At 37.1% G+C, this 25,575-nt stretch overlaps 1 protein-coding gene across 3 annotated transcripts in view; it reads right to left on the minus strand.

The window, feature by feature from the left end:
• Window positions 1-11,532: 11,532 nt before the first annotated feature.
• The window catches only part of RSRC1 (arginine and serine rich coiled-coil 1), a 440,238-nt gene continuing 426,195 nt past the window's right edge, over window positions 11,533-25,575 (minus strand). For all 3 annotated transcript variants that reach the window (XM_082625184.1, XM_082625183.1, XM_082625182.1), the window contains 3 exons: window positions 20,388-20,494; window positions 12,742-12,894; window positions 11,533-11,874 (listed from right to left, as the gene is read on the minus strand). In XM_082625184.1, the coding sequence (XP_082481310.1) occupies window positions 11,782-11,874; window positions 12,742-12,894; window positions 20,388-20,494 (353 nt within the window). In that variant the 3' untranslated portion in view covers window positions 11,533-11,781. The remainder of the gene's footprint in view (window positions 11,875-12,741; window positions 12,895-20,387; window positions 20,495-25,575) is intronic.

Here is a 25,575-nt window from a genome sequence, read left to right on the forward strand (position 1 = left end):
TACTTGTGGTTTTTGACTCTAGCTCTAGGTTAGGCCCTCCCTCAATTGGAGGTAAATGAAACAGCTAGTCTCCTCTGTGCCAGAGAGTGGGTCGGCGGTCCCTGTATAGCTTTAGGAAAAATCAGACTTTCATAGTATATGCAATAAAGTATCTAAAGCCCATTTATCCATATAAAAGCAATCTGTTAAACTGTGATTGGATGCTTCCAAGAGCTTTTTCCCCCTCTTAATATTTGTTACTTGTTTACTTGCTACTTGTTTTGTCACTAGCCAGCATGTATAGGAGAGCTATACATTTTAAACAAAAAGCTTACTAGGCAACATTTTTGGAATTTTATTTCTTTTACTTAATTTTTCTCCCTTCGAATTCTTATTTTCATACTGGGCATGTACTCCGGGTTCTTAGAAAGAAAAATGTTTAAGTGTTGTATTAGTTTCTTGGAGCTGTCATAACAGAGTATCTGGGTGGCTTAAACAACAGCAATTTACTCTCTCACAGTTCTGGAGGTTAGAAGTCAAGCTCTCGGCAGGGCCATGCTGGCTCTGAAGTCTCTGGGGAAGAATTCTTTCCTTGCCTCACTCCTTGGCTTGTCCCCATATCTCTCCAGTCTCTGCTCCCGTCATCAAGTGGCCTGCTCCCCTGTGTGTTTCTGAATCCAAATTTCCCTCTCCTTATAAGGATGCCAGTCACTGTATTTAGGGCCCACCCTAATCCAGTATGACCTCATCTTAACTTGATTACATCTGCAAGGACCCTATTTCCAAATAAGGTTATATTCACAGGTTGCAGGTGGACATGAATTTTGGGGGGATGCTATTCAACCCAGTGCATGCATCCATTAGTAACTTGTACAGAAATAATCAGAATAGGCAGGGAACAAATTTCTCAGAATTAATCATTATATAAAACTTGGAATATAAGCCAACAATCAGCTGGCAAGCTCGAAAGTTATAGAATTTTACAGAATTTTACAGCATGCGTTTAGGATATTAACCTCATTCCTTCTAAATTCTTCCTGCCTTTTCTACTCTCATTCTCTCCTTGGCCCTATTTTCTTCACTGACTTGTTAGGATTTCTCTTTTATCTGGTCATAGTCTTTGAATTTTTATAAAATACCTGATGCTTCTCTGGAACAAAGAATGGAAGGAATAAATAAATAAATAAACTAATAAAATCACCACCATTCCCTTAATGGTAGTGTTGAGATATTGGCCTCCATGTGAGAACAAGCTCATTATGAGCAGCTTTCCAACATGATAAAATGCCAGTGTAGATCTCGGAGTGACGTCTCTAATTGCCTGGACCCTTTTACGTTGGGTATCTGCGTGGATTATAACTCTTTTGTGAAGATAAAAAGGCTGCTGCAAGACATAGCCCCAGTGCTGTAAGTGCTGTCAGACAGGAGGGCATCTCAGATGAGATTAATGATGTCTGCCTTAATACAAGAAGGTTTAGCATAACCAAGATTATGGATTCTGCAGAAACCTGCCAGCACTCATTTATCTGGAATAAAAACTATTTTTAATTAAAGTCCTAAGGTTATTCCTGAACTAATGAGATCTATAGCGATTACCTTTGGGAATTAATTTTCTTTCTTAATTCTCAGTCATTTTGATGATTATGGGTTATTCAGTCTTACTCATGGCAGTCAACTTGTAGGACGAGCCAATTTCTAGCTAAAGGCACTAAATAACCCAGTATTTGTTTTTACATGGTACTCTCATTTTCTAATTATATTTATCATTTAACCCAAATACTCTTATAGATCTGTCTGTCCAACTGAGCTGTATACGGCAAGTCGGCTTTATAAAATAAGATCATTCACAAGAGCGTAAAGCTTCAACCTAAGTGAAATGGTAGGGAATATAAAATCAGAAAATTACAGCACTGCTGTTTTTAACTATTTGTTTAATTGATTCTGGTTCTTTGCTAGGCACTGTACTTTTTGAGTGTTGTACACACATCAGCTCTAACCCACATACAAACTCTGCAAGATAGGAATTACTATTCCTGTTTACTAGATCATGGAACAGAGGCTTAGGTGGTTTAGGCTTAGGTTTGACTCTATAGCTCATTTCATACCACCATGCCATGCAGTCTCTGCTAACAGTGGCAATCACCCAGCTTTCAGCAGACCTCCATATAAACATCAGTGTTTATCAGTATGTGGTTCAACCAGGTTTTCAGTGACTCAATAGGGTTGGTTACTCTTGTGGTGTAACAAACCACCTCAAAACTTTGTGACATGGAGGTGCCATTTTATTACATTCACAGATGCTGTGGGTAAGGAATTTAGGCTGGGAAATGAAGATGGCTTATCTGAAGGGCCTCAGCTAGGGGGACTGTGGCTGCAGGAGTCTGCACTCACATGCTGGTTGTTCGCTGGAACCTCAGCTGGAACTGTCAACCAGGACACCAACATGCGGACTCTCCATATTGCCTGGGTTTTCTCACAACATGGCAGCCCTTGAGTAACTGGCATCTTGTATGACAGCTCAGGGTTCTGGGGGTGAATATCCCAAGAGAATTAGGCATAAGCCTTTCCTGAACTAGTCTTGAAAGTTATGCTGTGTCACTTCTGGTGTGTTCTGTTGGTTAAAAGCAAGTCACTGAGATTGACCCAGATTCAAGGAAGGGGATATAGACCCCTCCCCGCCCCCTCAATGGGAGAAGTGTCAAAGAATTTGCAGACATGTTTTAAAGCCATCACAGTGGGTAATAAATACTTTACTACATATTGTTACCTGTGGCTTACACGTTAGAGTTGAGATTCTCATCTATCTCCCTGCCCCTTCCGGACGGCTCACCTGGTTGCCAGAAATATAAACAAGGGCACGCTCCAAGCAAATGCACCTCTATTACTAGTTGGGACTTCTGCCCCTAATTTCTAGCTGATCTACAACTTTGATACATTGGCTGGGGAAAAGTTGAAGCACTGAGAGCCTCCTTTTCAACCTTTCTTCCTAAGACAGAGAGAATCAGACTATGCCCCTCGTTTACCTTAGATGGTTTTGCTTGGCTTTTTGGGAGTGAGAGCAGGCTGAAAAAATTCATATTTATTGCTTCACTCACGAGATCACACACCTGGTTAATTCAATTTTTTAGTAAGTTAAAATATTTGTTGACAGGAAGATCCTGCTGGTGGAGACAGAAATCATTGATCAAAGGTTGACTGGTAAATGTAGAATGAGAATTGAATTGAGCATTTTCCATGTGCTTACAATATAAGATGAATGAAAGGTTCTTTTTTTCCCTTAAAGGAGAAAAAGTTGAAGAGACATGGAAACTACTTAAATGGAAAGGGAGGTGATGAGGCACATGAGTTAAACTGATGATTTGGTGCCTCCTTTCCCCTGGGCCCTCACCTCAAGACATCATACCATTTTGACACGGAGTCAAGCTGAAACATTCATGCCACACCTCTCTAAATGGGATACAGTCAGGCTCTGAGAACTACTCTTAACCGATGAGTACTGACCTGGAATAGAGAATTGAGGAGCAATGGTGATTAGGAATTCTCAGGGTCGAAATGCCACTCACTCACTTCATGTTTGAAATGTTTGTACATAAAGCTACTGCTGTCACAGCTTACTGTAACTTCATGAAAAGGATGCTTGTCAAGAGGCCTTTGGAGAGCTGGAAACGGGAGTATGCCTCCCAGCAGCATCTGATGGAACTATTTTTTGAATTAGCAAAAATTTGAATGGGCAGATGTGCTGTGTAGCCAGGTTTCTTTAGGACCTTCTATCTTTTTAAAGGAAATAGTAAGATTCATAATTATCAGGCTATTTTCTGTTCTGACGAGCTGAAATACATTTCCTAATCTCTCTTGCAACAGGAGAGTAGTCAGGTGACTAAGTTCTAAGGGATGACATACAAACTTCCAAGTTTCCTTTAATTTTAACTTCTGAATATTCTTAAGAGAAAAAGAATAAGTACACCCTTCACGCTGCCCGGAATGTGGGCAGTGGGATGTGAGTACGATGGCTAGAGCCGGACTGAATCACATGGTGGAAGCCATCTACCTAACGAGGATGTTAGAGCAAGAGCCAGGGTTCCTCACATGTGAAGCCACCCTACCTGCCTTTAAATGTCTTTCATTTGAGAGAGAAATAAACGTTTTTCTTACTTAAGCCACTGTTTGTTGTTACTGTTGTCACTGTTTACGAAGCCAAAACTAATTGCTATACTTAATTTATCCTAATTGATACACTGCCCTTGCAGATAATTTTATCTGCTTTGGTCCCAGCAGGAAATAAATGACATACTCAAAAGAGTTTAACGAAGGCAATATATACAGAGATGTGAGCAGGGTTAAGGAAGCCAATCAGGGACTAACAGTTACTGGAAACTACCCCAGCCTCCAGGTCAGAAGGCAGGAGGAGGGAGCTGTTACTATAACATGGTGGGAACTGTATCCTTGAGAGAGGGGCTAGCCACACTTAGGAAAGCAACCACAACTGAAACAGCAGGGGTACAGAGACCCAATTCTCTCTCCTCCTTCCTGTGATTTCCTGCTGGTGCCTACTATTGGCTGAACCCAACCAGAAGCCAGAGGGCAAGGGAAACTGGGTGATATAATCTGTAAAGGTCAGCCTCCTGGGACACTGCAGAGAACAAAAGACTGAAGAATGATTCTGATGGATGATGGCGAGAACTAGCTATATATAAAGTCCTCTCATTATAAAATAACTTTTTAGTTATTGAGTGATTTGAAGATAATCTTAATTTGCATGAAATCATCCAATTTGAAAGTTAACTTATTGTTGCTGTTATTTACTAGTTAAAATGTGCAAGGTACATACCCTATGTCCTAGCGATTCCACTTTTAGGGATCTACGCAGCCATTAAAAACAATGAGGCACATAGATGTACTGCTCAGGAAAGTTATCTACGGAATATGATCCGGGAAAAAAAATTAACTGTAGACAAATCTGTTTTCATGGTCTGAAAAGAGAGCCCATGTGTCAATATCTCAACAGAGCTGAGCACAGGGAAAGGCTGGGAGGACTGTTAATAATGGTCACCAGAGGGGACAGACAATGCAGCAGCTGACTAAGAGGGACAGATAATGTTTACATTCAAAAACTGGTTTCATATGGATGACCTTCCTTTTTGTGTTTTGTTAGTATTTTTCAATGAGAAAAAAAAAAAAACCCAAATCACAAAATGTGAAAGATATCACTTAAGAAAAAGCTTAATTCTTGATATAACTCTCATTTTGTGTACACTTTTTCTAGCAAATGAGCAAATTTAATAAATTATATGTGACCATTTGCTAGCTGGCATAAATAATATAATTTATAGAAAAAATATATAAATGAATATTGAGAAAGTTTTGAAGTACTTATCAGAAAGAGAATTAGTTTAGTAAAATGGTGGCCATTGATATTTAACTTACAAATTTCACATTTGAACTAGAATCCAATATTCAAATCCCCCACTGACATTTAAACATTATATTATTTTTTAAACTCCCAAAGTGAAAATACATTTCAAATCTATGCTGTCTTTGTTAGTGAAAAGACAGAGATTTTTGTCATCGATTGTAGTAAATTCTAAAATAGGTTTTTCAAAAAATAACTCTTTGATGAGTTTTGTAACCCTTTCAAAGCTCTCTAAGGTCTGTGTAAATGCCTTTCAAAGGGATTTAGAAATTAATTGAACAGTGCCTTTTGGGAATTATATTGCATTTAGTATAGCAAGATAAACATATTTAGAAATTGGAACTTCAAATTAAGAATCCCAAACAGAAACTGAGTCTCTGATATTTTCTAGACTGTGTCGAATACTAACCTATTTACCAGTCACTTGTCACTTTCTCTTATTAATTGTAAAAAAAGTGAGTTAAAAGTCTCTGAGTGGGCTTCCCTGGTGGCGCAGTGGTAGAAAGTCCACCCGCCGATGCAGGGGACACGGGTTCGTGCCCCGGTCCAGGAGGATCCCACATGGCCGCAGAGCGGCTGGGCCCATGAGCCATGGCCGCTGAGCCTGCGCGTCCGGAGCCTGTGCTCCGCAACGGGAGAGGCCACAACAGTGAGAGGCCCGCGTACTGCAAGAAAAAAAAAAGTCTCTGAGCACCTTTGCTGAAAACGGCCCACATGACCTTGGAAACACAAGTGTGCTTGTAGGGGAACAAACGTTAATGTGAAAATGGTTTACTTCCTGAAAGTTTAAGTGTTTTAGATGGAAAGCTATTACATAACACAGGGACTGGGCTGCTAATTATGCTCTATGGTAGGTATAAATTTTTTTTTGAAATGGACTATTTCAAACATAGAGAAAGTATATTTCTGGGAGATTATAATTTTGGATGACTCCTCATTTTTACTGCATGTAGTAACACTGCGGTTGATTCAAATACAAAGCGTTCTGAAAACAGTATTTTTTTCAAACTATTGAGAAATGAGTTATCTTATGAGTTATCTTCTCCAGGTCATTTAGATTTACTATGGCAGAAAGAGGGAGGAGAAAAGCTACAATGGGGCTATATAAATAATCCAGTTACAGAATTTGTTTAAAAAGTCTACCCAGTCTTTAATATAGGCACTCAAACCATTGTGCTGTTATGTCGTAACCATTGATTTATTTCTCAATTATTTGTTTTCAATTCCATTTTAAGCTTATGATAGTTTCATGGAACACGAAAAGGTAGATAAACTGTAGTTACGGATTTTATTCAAGACATGGGATTTTAGCAGTTCATTTTTTAAAAGATTATGAAGGGAGCCCACACTATACTAGGTTTTTTACACTGGGATTTAAGCCTGAGTACCATGTTACAAGATGTGAAGAAGAGAGGGTCAGTTCAGTTCATCATTCTCTCCTAGCACTGCAGCAGGATCATTTTGCCATTCCTTCTCAAGACCTAAAAATAAAATGGTACATTGTTGAGTTTAAAGTGTTGTCTTACTATATTGGTAGACTTTACTTCTTTAAAACTGACCTACCATTTGCAAGGAGAGCAGTGACAGGAGCCAGTGGGTGGACCTTGAATGACCACATCTACATCATTTAAAATATTATTTATATAATATAAAAATTGGCCCAGAAAGAAAGTCTGGGCAAGTGAACATTAGTAAGATCCTTGCTTAAACTCTAGCCCCACTGTTGTTAGTCACTAATGTTATAGAGAAGGCCGGGTGTACTCTGTATTCCCCAGGAATTCCAAAGGCCTTTGTCAGCTCAGAGACGTGTGGAGATACAAATCACAGAAACCAAACTAATCTGGTCACAAAACTCATCTATTTTTTTATTTAGTATTTTTAAATAGATTTTTAAATTGTGGTAAAATATACACAGTTACCACCTCAACCATTTTTAGGTGTACAGTTCAGTGGTATTAAACATAGTCATGCCATTGTACAACCATCACCACCATCCATCCCCAAAACTCTTTTCATCTTATAAAACTGAAACTCTATCCCCATTAAACAATAAACCCATTTCCCCTCACCCCAGGCCCTGGCAACTACCTTTATACTTTCTGCCTTTATGATTTTAATTACTCTAAGTACCTCTTCTATGTAAATCATATAGCGTTTGTCTTTTTGTGACTGGAGTATTTCACTTTGCATAATGTCCTCAAGGTTCATACATGTTCCTTCCTCTTTAAGGCGGAGTAATATTCCATTGTGTGTGTGTGTGTGTATATATATATATATATATATATATATATATATATATATATATATATATATACACTTCATTTTACTTCATCCATCCATGGACACTCGAGCTGTTTCCCTGTTTTGGCTATTATGAATAATGCTGCTATGAACATGGGTGTACAAATACCTCTTTAAGACCATGCTTTCAATTCTTTTGGGTATATACCTAGACACCTATTTGTTTTTGCACTGGCTCCAAATAGCTTGAGTATTTTAAATAGCCATACTGCTAAACAGACTGTCCATTTAAGATAGGCAAATTCATTTTTCCTTCATTGACAAATATTTATTGAGAGACTTCTTGTGTCAGGCATGGGCTAGATTCTGGGGATACAATAATAGCAAAAATAACTTGGAAATACATGATGACAGAGCATTTTCTTTGATTTGGGGAAAAAACCCACCAAATAGAATACACTGATCAACATCCATCTCTATGAGAAAAGGTGAAGATGATTAGAGAATTCACAAAGAGTTCTTTCTTACCTCCATTTTTATCCTTGTTCTTCTGTAAAGACTCAGATATTTTCTTATCAAGATGACTCGCTTTTCCATTATTCCATAAAGGAGTTCCAAAGAGTAATAAGTAGGGCTTACATTTAAAGGATGGCATTTAAACATTTTCTGAATAATTCAAGCACTGTATTCATTGAGTAATGGCCAGGAGCTGGTTCAAGACCTCTTCCGTCATACTCATGAGGAATTTTGGGGTAGGAAAAGGGGGGGAAGGAAGGAGTAACATGGGTGTAAGAATTCCAGATAAATTCATCCATAGTTTAGTGACCAAAAATGTCCCGTGTCTTGTTTCATTTCTAGCTTTTGTTACTATCTTAGTTACTCACTTGATACCAAGATTTTCACTTGATACCCAAATCAAAGGAAAATTTGGAGACAGACCTAACCACAGGGAAATGAACTGTATCTTTTCATTCCAAAACAATGCTTTCTGTAATAGCATACAATGGAAAAACAAAGAGGATTAGGGAACACACAGTTGTCCCCACTGCTGTGCAAGGCCTTACTGGCAGATGCAATTCTTTCTTAGAAGTACTGAAAGTCTCCTTCAGCTACCATTACATGTCTCACTCAAGTCATCTTGGCTGACAAGTGGTGGTGATACAAGACTGATGACAGTGGCCAAATCAGCTTATTCAGCTGATTCTCCACCAAAAGGAAGAAATGATCAGAGAAAGCCAGAGGGCGACCAGGAACCTAAAATTTTGCTTGGATTTTAATAGGATCGAGAGGGCAGGGCCACTTGGGTCTTTCACAAGAGGGACTCTTCCTTGGGTTGGAAGTGCAACAGTTCCCAGCCCCATACAGCAGCTACCAGGAAGGTGGAAGTGGATAGTGTGAGTTCCTGTGGCTCCAAAGGCTTCCTTAATTTTCTAACTTGCAGTAATCTCTCTCCTTTTTGCAACCATGTCCTCTCCTCTGCCACTAAGTATTATATCTCTTATGTCACATACATGTCTGGGCTTCATAACTAAGCCTCTTGAGGGCAGGATCCCCACTGGATTCACCCATGTATACCCAACTGCCCTTACTCTGCCTAGCACAAACTAGGTAGTCAAAAAAACGTTAATGAGTAAGTGGGTAAATCTGATGGAAGAAGACCTGAGATCCCTCCAGTAAGCAGATAGTAGGTCACTAACTGCAGAGCAATCAGGGTTTCTTGTGGTCTTGGCAGGGAGGGACATCAGAGAAATCTGGGGACAAAGCTGGGGTCTATTGGCCATGGCAGTTCAAGCACATACATAAGGAGTACACTGAAGGTGGAGTGTAGCTTTTCAAATAATTACCCATGCAACTATTTGTTCCATATTTCCGTTAAGATGGGCTACCATGCCAAAATGTTCCCTTGGCATAAACAGTACACTTTTTCTACCACAGGCTTTCTTTTGTGTTATTTTACTGAAAAGTCAAAATAGGCAGATGATAGGCTATTAGTATCCTCATTTCACCTGCTGGGATGCTGAAGTGAAGTAGGTGAAAGACTCAGAGTGTTCTGTTCTCTTATTCTTAGGTATCTGCCTCCTCGTAATTAGGGAGTGCCAGAAAAAAAAAGTTCTTATTCCATTTTCCCTGAGAATGCACTTGTTCAGAAATGAAAACTTGTATTATTAGTACTCATCATTTTGTGTGAAGTCAATGTTTCAAAAAACACTCTGAGGTCTCATGTAAGTCCAAACTATTGCCACTATTCAACTGACATGAAAGGGACTGTTCTGTTTTATAGAGTCATTATATTAGGATATTAAAGAAGGCCCGCATGGATCGCCTACCTTGAGTTTGGTGATATGTTTGATAGTGGTCTATGAAGTCTTTCTCATTAAATTTGATTTGGCTTATGTGGTAATAGTAGTCTTCAACAAGATGCAGGTAAACAAAGTTAATTAATATATTGAAATGAATCACATTGGAAATCAGGAAGAAGGGGAATAGTCATTGAGTTTAGCAGGGACTAAAGTTTAGTTAATTAAAAAAATAACTTGATTCTCTATCTCTAAGAAAAATTCAGCTTTAAAATATAAATCTATTGCAGTTCAAGCATCTGTATTTGGGCTACTTGCCAAAGAGGAACTCTGGTGTGAAATATAATTAAAGTGGATCATAATATTTTCACTATGTTATAAATGAGGAACATCAAGCATACTGAGAAAAAATGCCTAGTCTAGCTTCTCTGGAGAATCACTAGTGGCCCAAATGACAAGCCATATTCTTGCCTAGACCACTAAAATATAATTCCCCAAAGAGTGATAGTCCTTTTACTATTTATAAGTTATGTAATAAATGAAATATAAAATTATTCAGTACCAGTAATCCCTTTTAAAAATCACTAAAAACTTGTGTATGTTAAAAACCACGCACACCTGAGTTCATACTGGGTACTTCCACTTATAGCTAAGGAAAAAAAACCCCACTAGCATATATTTAGAATATGAAAACATGTTTGTATAAAAACAAGTATTTAGTCATCAGTCTATTTTCCATCCCTTTTGCAACTGATTTTACGTTCTTTATATTTTTAATTTTTAACAGGGATTACAATTTTAGTAGTTTCAGAAATATAAAAAGATGGCATCAAAATGTCCTATATATTGGTAATCTTAGCCCAAGAACTTTTCATGCTTATCTTGTGTTCTGGGCTACAGTCTTCATAGATACAAATTCGAGCAGAACAAAATAGAAAAGGGAAATAATTCATGTCAGCTGTTGAAGGCAGTTTGTAAGGCAGGCCTAAAAGTCCTTATCTCTGGCGTGTTCAGTATGGAATGCATAGTTGATTTTCATTCAGCTACCAGAGAAAGGTATTCTACGATGACAGATAGCCTTATCAAAACTACAATTAGCGGGCTTCCTCTGCAGGGTATAGCAGTTGGTTAAGTAACATTGAAGTGAGAACTCTTAACAGTTTTCTCAGAAACAATTCCCCATCATCAGTATTTGGCCAACTGCTTAGGTCTAGCATGAACATGTAATTTTTAAAAGAATGAGCTGGGACCTGCTAACATGTTTCAAAGGAGCACCTAGTAAAAGCTGATCTCTAAGCAAATAAATCATCAGTTTATTTAATTTTCAAGTAGTTTGTTTTACTAAATGTATTATTCCTCTAAGAGTAACATGGTTCATGCTGCTTAGGTTGTTTACAGTGCTTTTTGTTGTGCCTAAAATTTTTCAATAAGGTGAAATAAAAGATTCAAATATGGTTTTATAATACATGGAAGATAAAATCTCACATTTATAGCATATAGTCTGACTCTTTTATATGCATGACTAATCAAAATTGTGTCTTTAAATGGCAACTTGATATTTTTCAAATTGTACTCGGAAACACTACTGTGTACCATTTGCCTTAATACCAATATTTTCAGGATTAGCTTTATTAACAGTATGACATTTTCATGCATCCTTAAACTTTACACTAGTTTTAATATTCACAATGTTTGATTAAATTCAAATCAACAAATATTCACGCCTACATGAGAAAAGAATGAAATGAGGTTACCTTTTAATATAATCAGCTAAATTATTTTTAAGAGTTAATATTGGGATTTAAAAACCTAAATTTCCAATGTTACTGTTAGTTCAACCAGACGAACATAACTTTAGGCCACAGGACTGCCCATTAGCCTTTCCTGTCGGAGAGCAATTAATCTCTTGAACCACTTTTCTTCAGCATCAGCTTTCTCAATAAATAACTGAAATAAAAAAAGAAAAAAGAAGAAAAAATGTTATTGTCTGCCAATAACTTGGATTTGACCTTATAAATCACTTTTTTTTTTTTTTTTTTTTTTCAGTACGCAGTCTTCTCACTGTTGTGGCTTCTCCCATTGTGGAGCACAGGCTCCGGATGCGCAGGCTCAGCAGCCATGGCTCATGGGCCTAGCTGCTCCGCAGCATGTGGGATCTTCCCGGACCGGGGCACGAACCAGTGTCCCCTGCATCGGCAGGCAGACTCTCAACCACTGCGCCACCAGGGAAGCCCTATAAATCACTTTTATAGAATACATCCTTCAGCACAAGATTTGGATACTATTTAACTCTTGATGACCTCTTAACTGAAGATAATCTATCTGGAATAATGCTCAGAAAGTTTTAGAGTAAAAGGACTAACATCAAAATCATTGGTTAGCACTTTTACGTCTCATTTTGTAAAGTTTATTTCCTACAATCTTTCTGAAGACACAGTGGTATGACACTAATTCACAGAAGATAGCACGGTATGGTATTAATGACATGTTCACAGTCCATGAGCCAACGGGAGCAAAGCCAGAATTATATCTTTTAGTGTCAGAATAAAAATAAAACAAAACTTCTTTTTGCCTATTTTTCTCTCCCATAGAAAGAATCTCCTAGAAGTCAGGTAATATGAGTTGGTCCAAACCAGCTTCAAATACATGTAACAGCTCTAAAGGCTGGGGATGAGCTGCCTATTTTTAGCAAATAGGAACATATGAATCCATTTCCTCCAATGGTCTTCTTGTCACCAGCCCAAAAGACAACAGTTTGAATTAACTTCAGTCAACTAGACTTAAACTGACATTCTTAAGATTTAAGGATCTTACATTTGGATGGGCCAGAGAATTGTCATCTTGGTACTTGATAGCAGTAGGGATGCTGCTAGGGTCTATTTCTTTTTCATTACTCGGTGGGTCAGCCACTACTGATGCTGGTCCTGATGTTGCAGCTGCATGCTTCACATCACTAGGTTCCACTGACTGAAACACAAAACACATGCTATTAATTGGATAACAATATACAATTAAAATGTTGCTTTAATAATATTTCTGATTTTGAATAATAACTGCTCAATTGGCCTCCTTTGAGATGATACTAACCATAAAATGGCCCTAGGTTATTGAATAAGAAACAACTATTCCTACAGCAAGCAAACAAATAAAAAAACACTGTGAAAATGTTATTTCTTACAATCAGCATATTTTTCTTAAGAAGTTGGTACTTATGAGTCTATACTATTGAAAAAGTACATACATTTCACATATCTAAATTCTATTCATGAAAATAAGCTTGCAACAAATCTCCATTTAGTTGGCCTCTTTAGATATAAAAAGCAAATGCAAAGGTTATTACTGCTATTTTTTAAATAACAACCTTACTGAGATAAAATTCCATATCATAATTCATAAAGCTTTTATCACATCAACAGAGTTTTGCAACTATCACCACAAGCAGCTTTAGAACATTTTCGTCATCCTCCTTAAAAACCCTATACCCATTAGCAGTCACTACTCCCCATATCTCCCCAACCCTCGCATCCCTAGGCAACCACTAGTTTATTCTCTGCCTTTATGGATTTGCCTATTCTGGATATTTCATATAAAAGGAATCATACAATATGTGTTTTTTTGTGTGACTGGCTTCTTTCATTTAGCATGTATCAGTATTTCATTCCTTTTTTGTTGCTGAAATCATATTCCACTGTATAGAATATTATATGCCAGGTATTGTGCAAAGTGCTGGGGACAGAAAGACTGATAAATCATTGTTCCTGCCTGGAAGGAACCAGGAGTGTAGTGCTAACTCAGGTTAGTTCCAATATCTCCTTCCCTGAGAGAGGAGAAGGCCAGGGAAGTGGCTGAATAAGGGAAAGGCTGCAAGGGTAACATGAAATGGATTAGATGAGAAGTTGAAATTAAAGGTTAAATTTAAAAAACCCTAGAGAGGAGAAGGCCAGGGAAGTGGCTGAATAAGGGAAAGGCTGCAAGGGTAACATGAAATGGATTAGATGAGAAGTTGAAATTAAAGGTTAAATTTAAAAAACCCTAGATGATTGGGAGATTAATTCCACTACTTAGCCTTTTTTTCTACCCCTATTGGTTCTACACATATAGTTTTTCAATTTCCATTTTCTTTTGACTTTTTTACTTCTGAACATCCACTTCTCTGAATGAAGTGCAAAACAGAGGTCACTGGGGAAAACATCTAGAAAATGAAATATGCATGAATTAGTTAGTCCTTTATTAGAGTAATTTATCTCAGAGTTGGAGATCCATCTATTTAACCAGTATTTACTAAGCACTACTAATTGCTAAGCACTGGGTACACGAGGGAGAATAAGAAGATATGTTCCTTGTCCAGGACACGGGTTCGAGCCCTGGTTGGGGAAGATCCCACATGCCACGGAGCAACTAAGCCTGTGGGCCACAAATACTGAGCCTGCGCTCTGAAGCACGCGAGCCACAACTACTGAGCTTGCGTGCCACAACTACTGAAGCCCACGCACCTCGAGCCCATGCTCTGTAACAGGAGAAGCCACCACAGTGAGAAGCCTGCGCACCACAACGAAGAGTAGCCCTTGCTCACCGCAACTAGAGAAAGCCCATGTGCAATGAAGACCCAATGCAACTAAAAATAAAATTAATTAATTAATTAATTAAAAAAAGAAGATATGTTCCCTGTCCAAATTGGAGATTACATTTTGCTAATGGGATGACAGATCTCTAACAAATAAATACCAAAATATACACATAATCACAAATTGTAACAAGTTACATAGAGCTGTTTAAAGAAATATTTGGTAAATTTGATTTGGAAGTTTTCTTCTTATATTTTGGAGCCAATATTTTTTTTCCCCCAGATCCCAAACATTTCTATGTCTCCAACATAGTGGTCACAGAAGACTCATAGCCCTAAGTGATATTACACTGACCCTTTATAAAACTGAAGACACTTAAGAGTAAAGCCCGGGCCTCCCTGGTGGCGCAGTGGTTGAGAGTCCGCCTGCCGATGCAGGGGATACGGGTTCGTGCCCCGGTCTGGGAGGATCCCATATGCCGCGGAGCGGCTGGGCCCGTGAGCCATGGCCGCTGGGCCTGCGCATCCGGAGCCTGTGCTCCGCAACGGGGGAGGCCACAACAGTGAGAGGCCCGCATACCGCAAAAAGAAAAAAAAAAAAAAAAAAAAGAGTAAAGCCCAATATTCTGCACAGGGGTAAGTGGGAAGTATGTTAGTCCAGTGAGGTCCAGGACATAATTTTTTGGTACTCTATTTTGCCATGCAGGGAATGTAAGAGCATGCCATTCTGCATATCTAGGCCATGCTTTGATAGGGTTCAGCTAGGAGACTGGCTGTCCATATGGAACTACCTCGAAAAATTGTGAAGTGCTGTTATTCTAGTTGCCAAACATGTGGATTGAACATGCGCAGGTGGCAGAGATAACATTCTATTACAGAAACCAAGTAATCTCATTTTTGTTTTTACCTACACAGTACATTAAAGTTTTCTTTGAAAAGTGCTTATACGCACAAGAGGTAAAGTTCTCAGGGGTTAGGATCAGAGTGTAGAAGTTATTATTTAATAATGGGTAATTTAAAAAAATGTGTGAGGAAAACCATCAATTGCTTCTTTATTTAAGTGAGGAAAGCTGTTAGAGAAAATTTGACTATTAAAAAACCCTTAGCATGGCCACTATCAAACATCTGGCTTTGAGTAGCACTGCCACCTGGTGGTTCAGTTTGGAAAAACTTGTTTTAACACGCACTTAAAAGTATGAAAGAACAAATGACCACGCTGCTTAGAGTTATTTACCCTCTTTTTGAACATAGGCGGGTATCTGCCAAATACAACAATTTTAGGATTGAATAACTGGTAATAAGCTTATTTGGGAGAGCAGTCTGAAAACAAGCTGCATCTTGGTTCCTTAAGTTGATGATACAGCAGGAACTATCAGATCATCTTTCTACTCACACCAGAAAGATAGGATTGCACAAAGTTAAACTAGTTAAATCAATATGTGTTGCAGGAGACACACTGTCTAGAATGTCATTGGTAATAGCCACTTTTCTGGTAATAGCTCCCTAGCTAAATTAGTGGAATTAACACAGCTAAAGACTCTACCAACAGAAGGGGTCACTAGTTACAGAAAAGCCTTTTTCAGAGATATTACAAACTTTATACCAATGCATGTAGCACTGTCCAGGAGAGAAGGATGTTGAAACTTGGTTCATAATTTAGTCCTCAAGAGAGTTAGTCTTTGCTATGCATCAGGAGTAGCCCATGACATCTGCCCATGACCTGGATGAAATGGTCCTCTAGATAATTTACCTCCTTTGCTAAGTCATCTCCTGATAAATAATTCATCTTCTTGGGCATCCTGAATCCTTACCTTATACTGTAGGCACAGACATTTTAGAAACTGGAAAGGGATACCACTTTCTAAACTAATAAATTAGCCCTCTGTTTTATATTACAGTCCAGTGTGAATTTATTCTTTGTTGGCCCATCACTGCTCTTCTGATCGTTTTGAAATGCAATGACTAATATAAGTCTAGTGTTGGATGGCTAATATTTTATACATTTATACATTCACCAAGGTAAATGCCATCTTCTGTGGCTTTTTAGCATATTCTTTATATTTCAACAGGGAATATGCATTGAGTTCACAATTATGAGAGACACTTGATTAGTAGGAAAAACATGGGTTCTGGAGTTGGACAAATTTGGTTTGGTTGCTGCTTTCTATCATTTATTAGCAGTTTGACCATGGGTTATGAAATTTGCTGAACCTCAGCTATAATTAAGGGTTATTAGTATATTAGTTAAATTATAAATGTTAAATGTCTAGTATTAATGGTAGTCATCATTATTTTAGTTATTTTACGTTAAATATATACAAAAGTGGGGCTATGATACAACACTGTTTTACATCATTTGCTTACTGCTTTAACATTTCCAAATGGCTGTATTGAAACAAATTGGTCCAAAGCTTATGTCTATACATGAAACCAGAAAGTTACTGTGTAAAGTAATTTTTAATTTGCTTGGTCACCAAGCCTCAAACAAGGAGCATTTTAGGATCTATAGACCATAAAAAATTACATAAAACAGTCTCTGGCCCAACCAAAACAGGAATCCTTGTATCTACAATCCCTCTGAAGGAAGCCACAGACAAATACAGCCCTCGGTAGCAGCAGCAGAAAGAGGAGGAGTAGTGACAGCTTTCATTTCTTGAGCACTTACTATACGCCAGGCACTTGGTTAACTGTTTTTTTTGTTTGTTTGTTTGTTTGTTTTTGGCGGTACGCGGACCTCTTACTGTTGTGGCCTCTCCCGTTGCGGGGCACAGGCTCCGGACACGCAGGCTCAGCGGCCATGGCTCACGGGCCCAGCCGCTCCGCGGCATATGGGATCCTCCCAGACCGGGGCACGAACCCGTGTCCCCTGCATCGGCAGGCGGACTCTCAACCACTGAGCCACCAGGGAAGCCCTGGTTAACTGTTTTATGTAAAGTATCTTGCTCATCCTTATAAAAACCTCTGCTACGGGTATTATCCCCATCTTAAGAGACGAGAGCCAAGGTTTAATGAGATTATTATGTAGTTTAAGGATATATGACCAGTAAACGGCAGAATCAAAATGTGGTTCCAGATCTGAGTCTACATCTCATGCTTTTGACCACTGCTTCCTAATTGCTAAATGCAAGATTTTTTGCAGTTTGGTTTGAATTTTAGAGGAAAGAAACAAAAATGTTGGTAAAATATTTTAACTAAATATATTTCTAAGGGGCTCAATTCACAGTGCTGGATTAACATTTCTAGGCTGCTTCTGCTTCTCTGTCATACTTATCCAACCAAGAACTAGCCAGTTCTAGGCTTTCCAGATTGATTTTGATTGATTTTATTTCTTTCTATGAATTACTGTTAAGGGGAACCTCTTTTTGAAAGATAGTTGAAACAGAAGGTGGGTTTCCCTCACACAGATTTATGAAGGTTGCTTACAAAATGAAGAGCCTCCTGTTCCATCCTAGACCTCTCAGTCCTTAATGGTGGCATCTGAATTGGAAGTACAAGAAAAGCTACATTGAAGCTGAGTAAATTCCAACTCAGCACTAAAAACTAAAGCAAACAAAAACTAATCCTTAAAATAATTAATAATGGTGGTCCCTTGGATGAGAGATGTAGGTGAAATTCCTTTAAACTGCTCCCAAGGGAAGCCCATTTAACTATATACAGGGTTTTGTTATAGATATGGGAAGAAGAAGAGTTTTTCTCTTGGATTTAATCAGTTATCTTAAGACTTATAACTAAAGGAAATAATATTTTAAAACTTTTCTAGAGAATATAAACAAGGTAAAAAAATGACTAATCTTGGAATTCAAATATATAGATATTATTACATTTAAAAAATCTTTTAAGGTGCAACCAGATATCTAAAGAATTTTTGTGTTTCTCAGCAAGGGGTCTGTCTTACTGGTGAGCATGGAGACTCAGGGAAAGTAAGGGGCATATTAGAGAAATGTAAATGGGGTAAGGTTTATACTTCAGACAGTCTGAATGCCTATAGTAGTAGAAGTTTTCAGGCACCATACTTAGTTTATAGAATGTACTTAGATATCAAATAATTTAGATGCTAGAGTATATAATTTAAAAATAAACATTTTATGGATCAAGAGCCATGTTAGATATTTGATAAACATTATATTTAACCCTCGGTTACTCTAAAAAGTAGGAATTATTAGCTCTATTTTATGAATTTGGAAACTGAGGCTTGGAAAGAGGTTGAGAGGTTTTCTCGAGATCATAAATCATGGTAGGAAGTGTGGAAGTTAAGATTCAAACTCAGATCTTCTTGAGTCCAAAGCCCATGCTCTTTCCACTATATTAAGCAGGCTTTAGATCAATTTCCTTGCTCACTGCCAATTTTATTAGTTACTGGAAGAACTCCTAGTATCTTGGAGGAGAGGAATGGAATTAAAAATAAATTTACTATATTAATAATTAATACCAAATGGGAAAAAGTTGTTTAGAAGAAAACCTAGTGTATTAACATAGAGGAATAAATATTTCCATAGAAAGAAAATGCTAGGTTATCTTAAGTGTGTGCAGTGAGAACTGGGAAGTCAAGGTGAACTCCAGAAAACAAATACTACGCAAGTAAACTTCAAAACAAATTACAATTCTTTTAGGACTTCTTAATACGTACGAGTAAGATATTTAATAAAATGGGCAACTATATTTGTGAATGTCCATTTCACAGCTCCTTTTTTTCAGGAGTTGTGGTGGCAAACTACAAAATGTTCAAGTGAAATCAGCAAAATAACAGGGCAAGGACCATGGATTAACCAAGGCTGTCTAGTGCATCCTGGTATCCTGCACATGCTCAATTCATGTCCCCATAATGAATTATTTTAAAATACATATGGTAATTGAAAAGATGTCCATCTCACTAATAACAAAAAAAATGTTAATGGAACAACAAAAGGTCAATTTTTACCTATCAGGTCAGTAAACAAGAAAAAGTCTGATAAGGCTTGGTGTTAACCAGGGTGTGAGAGACAGACATCTCCCTGCATTTCGAGGTGGAATTTGAGTCGATACAATATCTTGGGAGAATGACTTTGGGAACAGGTATGAAAAGAAACAATATTAACATTTAACAACTCCATTTTGAAAATTTTATCTAAGGTGATAATAATGGATATTCACAAACATGTATGCAATACCTCCAAACTTACAACTACTAAAATATCTATCAGAGAAAAAAAATAAATCAATTATGATACATTCATCAGTAGAATACTATACAGTCATTAATATATCTACAGATATAGAGTATTTTGAATAAGTGATAGCTATACCATGTATTCATTATATGTATGATATTGAAGAATACATATATTTCACAGTAGATAGCTTTTTTCCAACTAAAGGAACACAAATTCCAAAAAGCAGCCCTGATAATGATTGAAAGAATACATTAAATATTCAACAGAAATACAATGCCAATCAAAGCTCCTTTTATTAGAGTTGAATAAGTGATACCCATATGGGCAAAGAGTGTAAATATATGTTACTATTTGGGTAATAATTTTATTGTTAAAGTTCTTTTCTAACTTTTCTCTAGCAATGTCAATTCAAAAAGTAGATGTACACATTTGAAAAGAAAACAGTGTACGTTCATGAAATATGTATTATTGTTATAGAACCGTTATGTTGACATCTTATACTTCGCTTTCTTGGTGAATTTTAAAATAAAAATGGCATCAGATACATTTTCACAGTTTTTTTTAACAAGTTAAACTTGAACTGATTCTCACTGATTCATTCTCTCTCTCAATAACATGCTGATACACTCTCACCCTACTTCATCTATTAGAAGAAGAAGCACTTACATTTAAGTAAAATCCATTAATAAAGCATCCCTTTAGTTGGAATCTAAAGGCTTATTCATAATGCCTGGATGAAAACTTACCTTTTTGACTTCTTTACTTGATCTGAATGTTTGCTGAACAAAAGAATCACTTTCAATGGCTTCAATTTCTTTGACTCTTTTTACTTGTTCTACCAGGGTGGCTTGGTCTAAAAAAGAGGGTATTATGTCAGTGTATTCTGGTGTGTCAGCTTGTTATCAACACTATACCTAAGCAATGTTCTTTCTATGAAGTAATTTTATGACTTATGAAATTTAACTGCATGGAAAAAAAAAAGACATTATGGTTAAGTTACAATAGAAACTTTTTGCCCCCCCCGGAGACTCACAAAGATAACACTCCTATCCACTAAGACTCTCACCTAAAACCTAAAACATTGCTGAGAAGGTACTGCTAAAATGATCCAAGCTAATCTGTGCTAATCTGGAAGGAGGACTTTACATTTTTTCCCCAATTTTACTATGGAAATACATAAAAGGAAAAAGGAATAAGAGCACAATGAATCCACCTGCACCCATCACTCAGCTTCTATAATCATTAATTTTCTGTTATTCTTATTTAATCTATCCATGCCCACTTCAATTTTGGGGGATGGACCTGGAGTATTTAAAAGTAAATCCCAGACATAATGCCATGTTACCCCTAAATATTTTTTTAGGCATCTCAGATAACGGCTTAAAAAAACAAAACAAACTAGTAACATAACTACAATACCATCTTTAAACCCAATGTTACCAGTAATAATTCCTTAATATAATCTTATATAATCCATGTTTAATTTTCACTGATTGTCCAAGTGTTGTTTTTTACAGCTGGTTTGTCTGAAACAGGATCCAAACAAGGTCCACACATTACACCTAGTTGACAAGTACCTTAAATTCCTTTTAATCACTTACGGTCCACCATCCCTTCCTTTCATTGTCATTTATTTATTGAAGAAAATTGATCATTTAGCCTTTACAATTTTCTACATTCTGGATTTTGCTGATTTTATTCTCATGGTGTCATTTAACATGTTCTTCTATCCTTCATATTTTGTGTAAACCAGCAGTTAGATCTAGACAGGGATAAGATTCAGGTTCAATTTCTTTTGGTAAAGACTACATCACAAACAAAACAAAACAAAACAAAACAATAAAACTATACTTAAGGGCTTCCCTGGTGGCGCAGTGGTTGAGAGTCCGCCTGCCGATGCAGGGGACATGGGTTCGTGCCCCGGTCCGGGAAGATCCCACATGCTGCAGAGCGGCTGGGCCCGTGAGCCATGGCCGCTGAGCCTGCGCGTCCGGAGCCTGTGCTCCACAACAGGAGAGGCCACAACAGTGAGAGGCCCGCGTACCACAAAAAAAAAAAAAAAAAAAAAGAATACATCACAGGTGGTACTGTGTAATTCCTATTACATCATATCAGGATGTGCTTCTCCCACTTCTAATGATGTTAAGATTGATCAGTGTGTCCAAGGTGATGTCAGCCTGACCCTAGTTCTCCACCAACCTTTCACTTAATGGTTTTAGCAGACAATGTTTGTTGCTTATCTCCATTATTTTATTAGACATTGCAAAATGGTCATCTTTTTTCTAATTCTATTATTTGTCCTGCATTTATTAGCTGTGATTCGAAGAACTTCCTTCATCGACTACTTTGTAACTGTGAAATATAGTCTGTAGAGGAAAAGGCAGAATAAATATTAATTCTTTCCCTTAATTTATCAATTTTGGTCCAAAGATGACCATTATGAGCTCATGAATATTTATATATGTAATGTACTTCAGTCCATCGTAGTCATTTTCATATTTTGATTCTACCTTTGGGTAGTGGGAGCCTCTTCATGTTGGTCCCTGCATCCTTTTGATATGATCTCTTTTGTTAAAGTGTGATAAGATGTCCCAGGTTCATCCTGTGCAGTTCCTGTCTCAGACTTGAAATCAGCCATTTCTCCAAAGGGCTTGGATTCCTTTTAGTGGGGAATGATACTTAAAGACAGTAACCTGAGCAGTAGGGGTGTTTGTTGTTACTGGATTGTCACCGCTTCTCAGCTTTTTCAGTGGGTGGGGTAGGAAATATGTACTTTTAGAAAAGAAAATCGAATGTGAGTTATATTTGTATATCTTTTCTCTTATTCTAAGAATATTAGGCCTTAATGATGTGATCAAAAGTACTTAGTTGTTTTTCCTAATATGTGAGTTGAATATATATTAGCTTCAAAATAATAAGACAAATATTATTATTAACAATAAGATGAATTAATAAAGTTTAAAATTTCTTTATGGTTCTTTTTGATCTTAGGATTTATTCCACTGATGAATTGTCAAAACACTATACTCTAAAGTCACTTGAAATAATCCTCCATGTGATTATGCTACCAACTTGATATATAGTTAGGTTCATTTGTTTCAGTTTTTTTTTAAAATCTTGTTTTGCTCTACTGTTTTCATAATTAATATTTGTTTTTTAATTGCATAAAACACTTACATGCTTTCAAAGTCAAAATTAAAACAACATCATTCAGAGAAGTCTAGGTTTCCTTTCCTATCCCATTCCCCCAATCCATAGGTAACTATTTTTTATTAGGTTTTGATTTTTATCCTTCCATTGCTTATTTCTGAAAATATAAGTATACATATTCTCTTCTTTCTTACACAAAATTAGCATACTATACATTCTTATGTATATTACTTCTCTCACTTTTAACACTATGTTTTCCAGTATAGAGACTTCCTCATTCTATGTTACAGCTATACAGTAACCTATTTTATGGTTTTATGATAGTTTTTTCCTACCAGTACCCTATTGATGGTCATTTGAATTGTTTCCAGTCCTTTGTTTTTACAATTAGTGCTTTAATAAATAGCCACAGGCATGCGTCATTTCATACTTTTGTATTTTTTTTTTCACATGCTAGCTGGGCAGGAAAAATGCAACATTATGGTTCACAACCTTACTGTTTAAACTCTTGGTCTAAGCTGAAATGAATACACACCTGAATTAGGAGCCACTGAATACTCAGCTAAGGCATCTAAAAATGCCGGGGTTTTAGCCTATATGAATAATAACTGAATTTATTTAAAAAAAAACTGTAATAACTGGTTTAACAAGGTAGAGTTATTTGCATCAAAGTAATTTTTACATACTAAGTTGAAAAGGTTAAATGATATAGAGAGTATGAAATCTGGTCTAACACATTCAATAAAAATTAACATTTTATGAAAAATCTCTGCTTCAATTTTTGGCCAATCACAAATTATAAGCATATAGTCTTATGCAAGTTTCAGTTTATTTAAGAGAAAGACAGTGCTTCTGAGATGTGTCCCTGACAGCTGTAACCAGTCTTTTCTCAGGTGAGAAATCCCGCATGGAATGTTTGGAAGTAACAGCTGTCACAGCCAACACTCCCATCTTTGGAAGAATATATTTTGCTATATAAAAAGCAAACACTGTCAGAGTGTCATGGAAGAGCAAATAGTTCCACATGCTTTAGAATAAAAGCTCCTTTTAATTATGCAATGTACTAACTGAGCATGTGAAATGAGAGAAGACTCTTTGCCCAGCTAACTTATTAACACATGCCGTACCAGAGGATAATATTTTTACTAGTTACATATATAATGGCATTAATATAGCAGAGAAAAATCATAATGGATACCATTCCAAGTGATTCAACTTTAATTGGTCAACATGAAAACACATTTGTTTGTGTAGGTGTTAGTTTCACAATTATTTCACAATCATTAGTTCCCAACCAAAAACAATATTTCTGACTTCAGGATGATGTCTCATATGTATCAACTGTTTGACCCCCTCGGATTTTTTTCTCTAACATATTCCCTCATTTGGATTTACAAAGCACATCATTAGTATTAAATGTCAGAGGTGAGCTCACAAACAGTACTTGATGTCTAAAGCTTGCAGTGTTTGTAGCTTTAAATATGGGCATACAACCAGCTCCTAATACAAATAAAAGTGTTATCATAGAAGCTGGCCAAAGGGCCAGTATATTTAACAAAATAGCACTGGGAAAACTGTAAAGGAAGGAAGGAGAAAGATTAGAGGAAAACCAGAACATTATCTTTGTGTTTCTTTAAAGATCACTTCAGGACTAACAAAGTGACAGGGCAGATAGGGGAAAGCCTGTCTGCTTGACTTACAATATGAAAATAAACCAACATAGCTTTTACCTTTCAATGTGGGAACCATTTTACTGGTGATATTTAAATTAAGGAATGTGATATTTAAATTAAAGAGTAAGAGAGTGATATATAAATTAAATTTCTTTAACATCTTTATTGGAGTATAATTGCTTTACAATGTTGTGTTAATTTCTGCTATATAACAAAGTGAATCAGCTATATGTATACATATATCCCCATATCCCCTCCCTCTTGCGTCTCCCTCCCACCCTCCCTATCCCACTCCTCTCGGTCGTCACAAAGCACTGAGCTGATCTCCTTGTGCTATGTGGCTGCTTCCCACTAGCTATCTATTTTACATTTGGTAGTGTATATATGCCCATGCCACTCTCTCACTTTGTCCCAGCTTACCCTTCCCCCTCCCCATGTCCTCAGGTCTGTTCTCTAGTAGGTCTGCGTCTTTATTCCTGTCCTGCCCCTAGGTTCATCAGAACCATTTTTTTTTTAGATTCCATATATATGTGTTAGCATATGGTATTTGTTTTTCTCTTTCTGACTTACTTCACTCTGTATGACAGACTCTAGGTCCATCCACCTCACTACAAATAACTCAATTTCATTTCTTTTCATGGCTGAGTCATATTCCATTGAATATATGTGCCACATCTTTATACATTCATTTGTCAACGGACACTTAGGTTGCTTCCATGTCCTGGCTATTGTAAATAGTGCTGCAATGAACACTGTGGTACATGTCTCTTTTTGAATTATGGTTTTCTCAGGGTATATGCCCAGTAGTGGGATTGCTGGGTCATATGGTAATTCTATGTTTAGTTTTTTAAGGATCCTCCATACTGTTCTCCATAGTGGCTGTATCAATTTACATTCCCACCAACAGTGCAAGAGGGTTCCCTTTTCTCCACACCCTCTCCAGCATTTATTGTTTGTAGATTATAAATTAAAATTTGAAAGACGCATGGGAGATTTCATTTTTAGCCTTATAAATAGCTCAGCTCCACACTGTCTGAAAACAGGCATAAAAAATGTTTTAAACTGCTTCATACTCAAAATTCTAAGATCAATATCCACAAATGTATGTCTT

The sequence above is a fragment of the Mesoplodon mirus genome, assembly GCF_964341445.2.
Source record: "Mesoplodon mirus genome assembly, chromosome: 6".
Taxonomy (NCBI): domain Eukaryota; kingdom Metazoa; phylum Chordata; class Mammalia; order Artiodactyla; family Ziphiidae; genus Mesoplodon; species Mesoplodon mirus.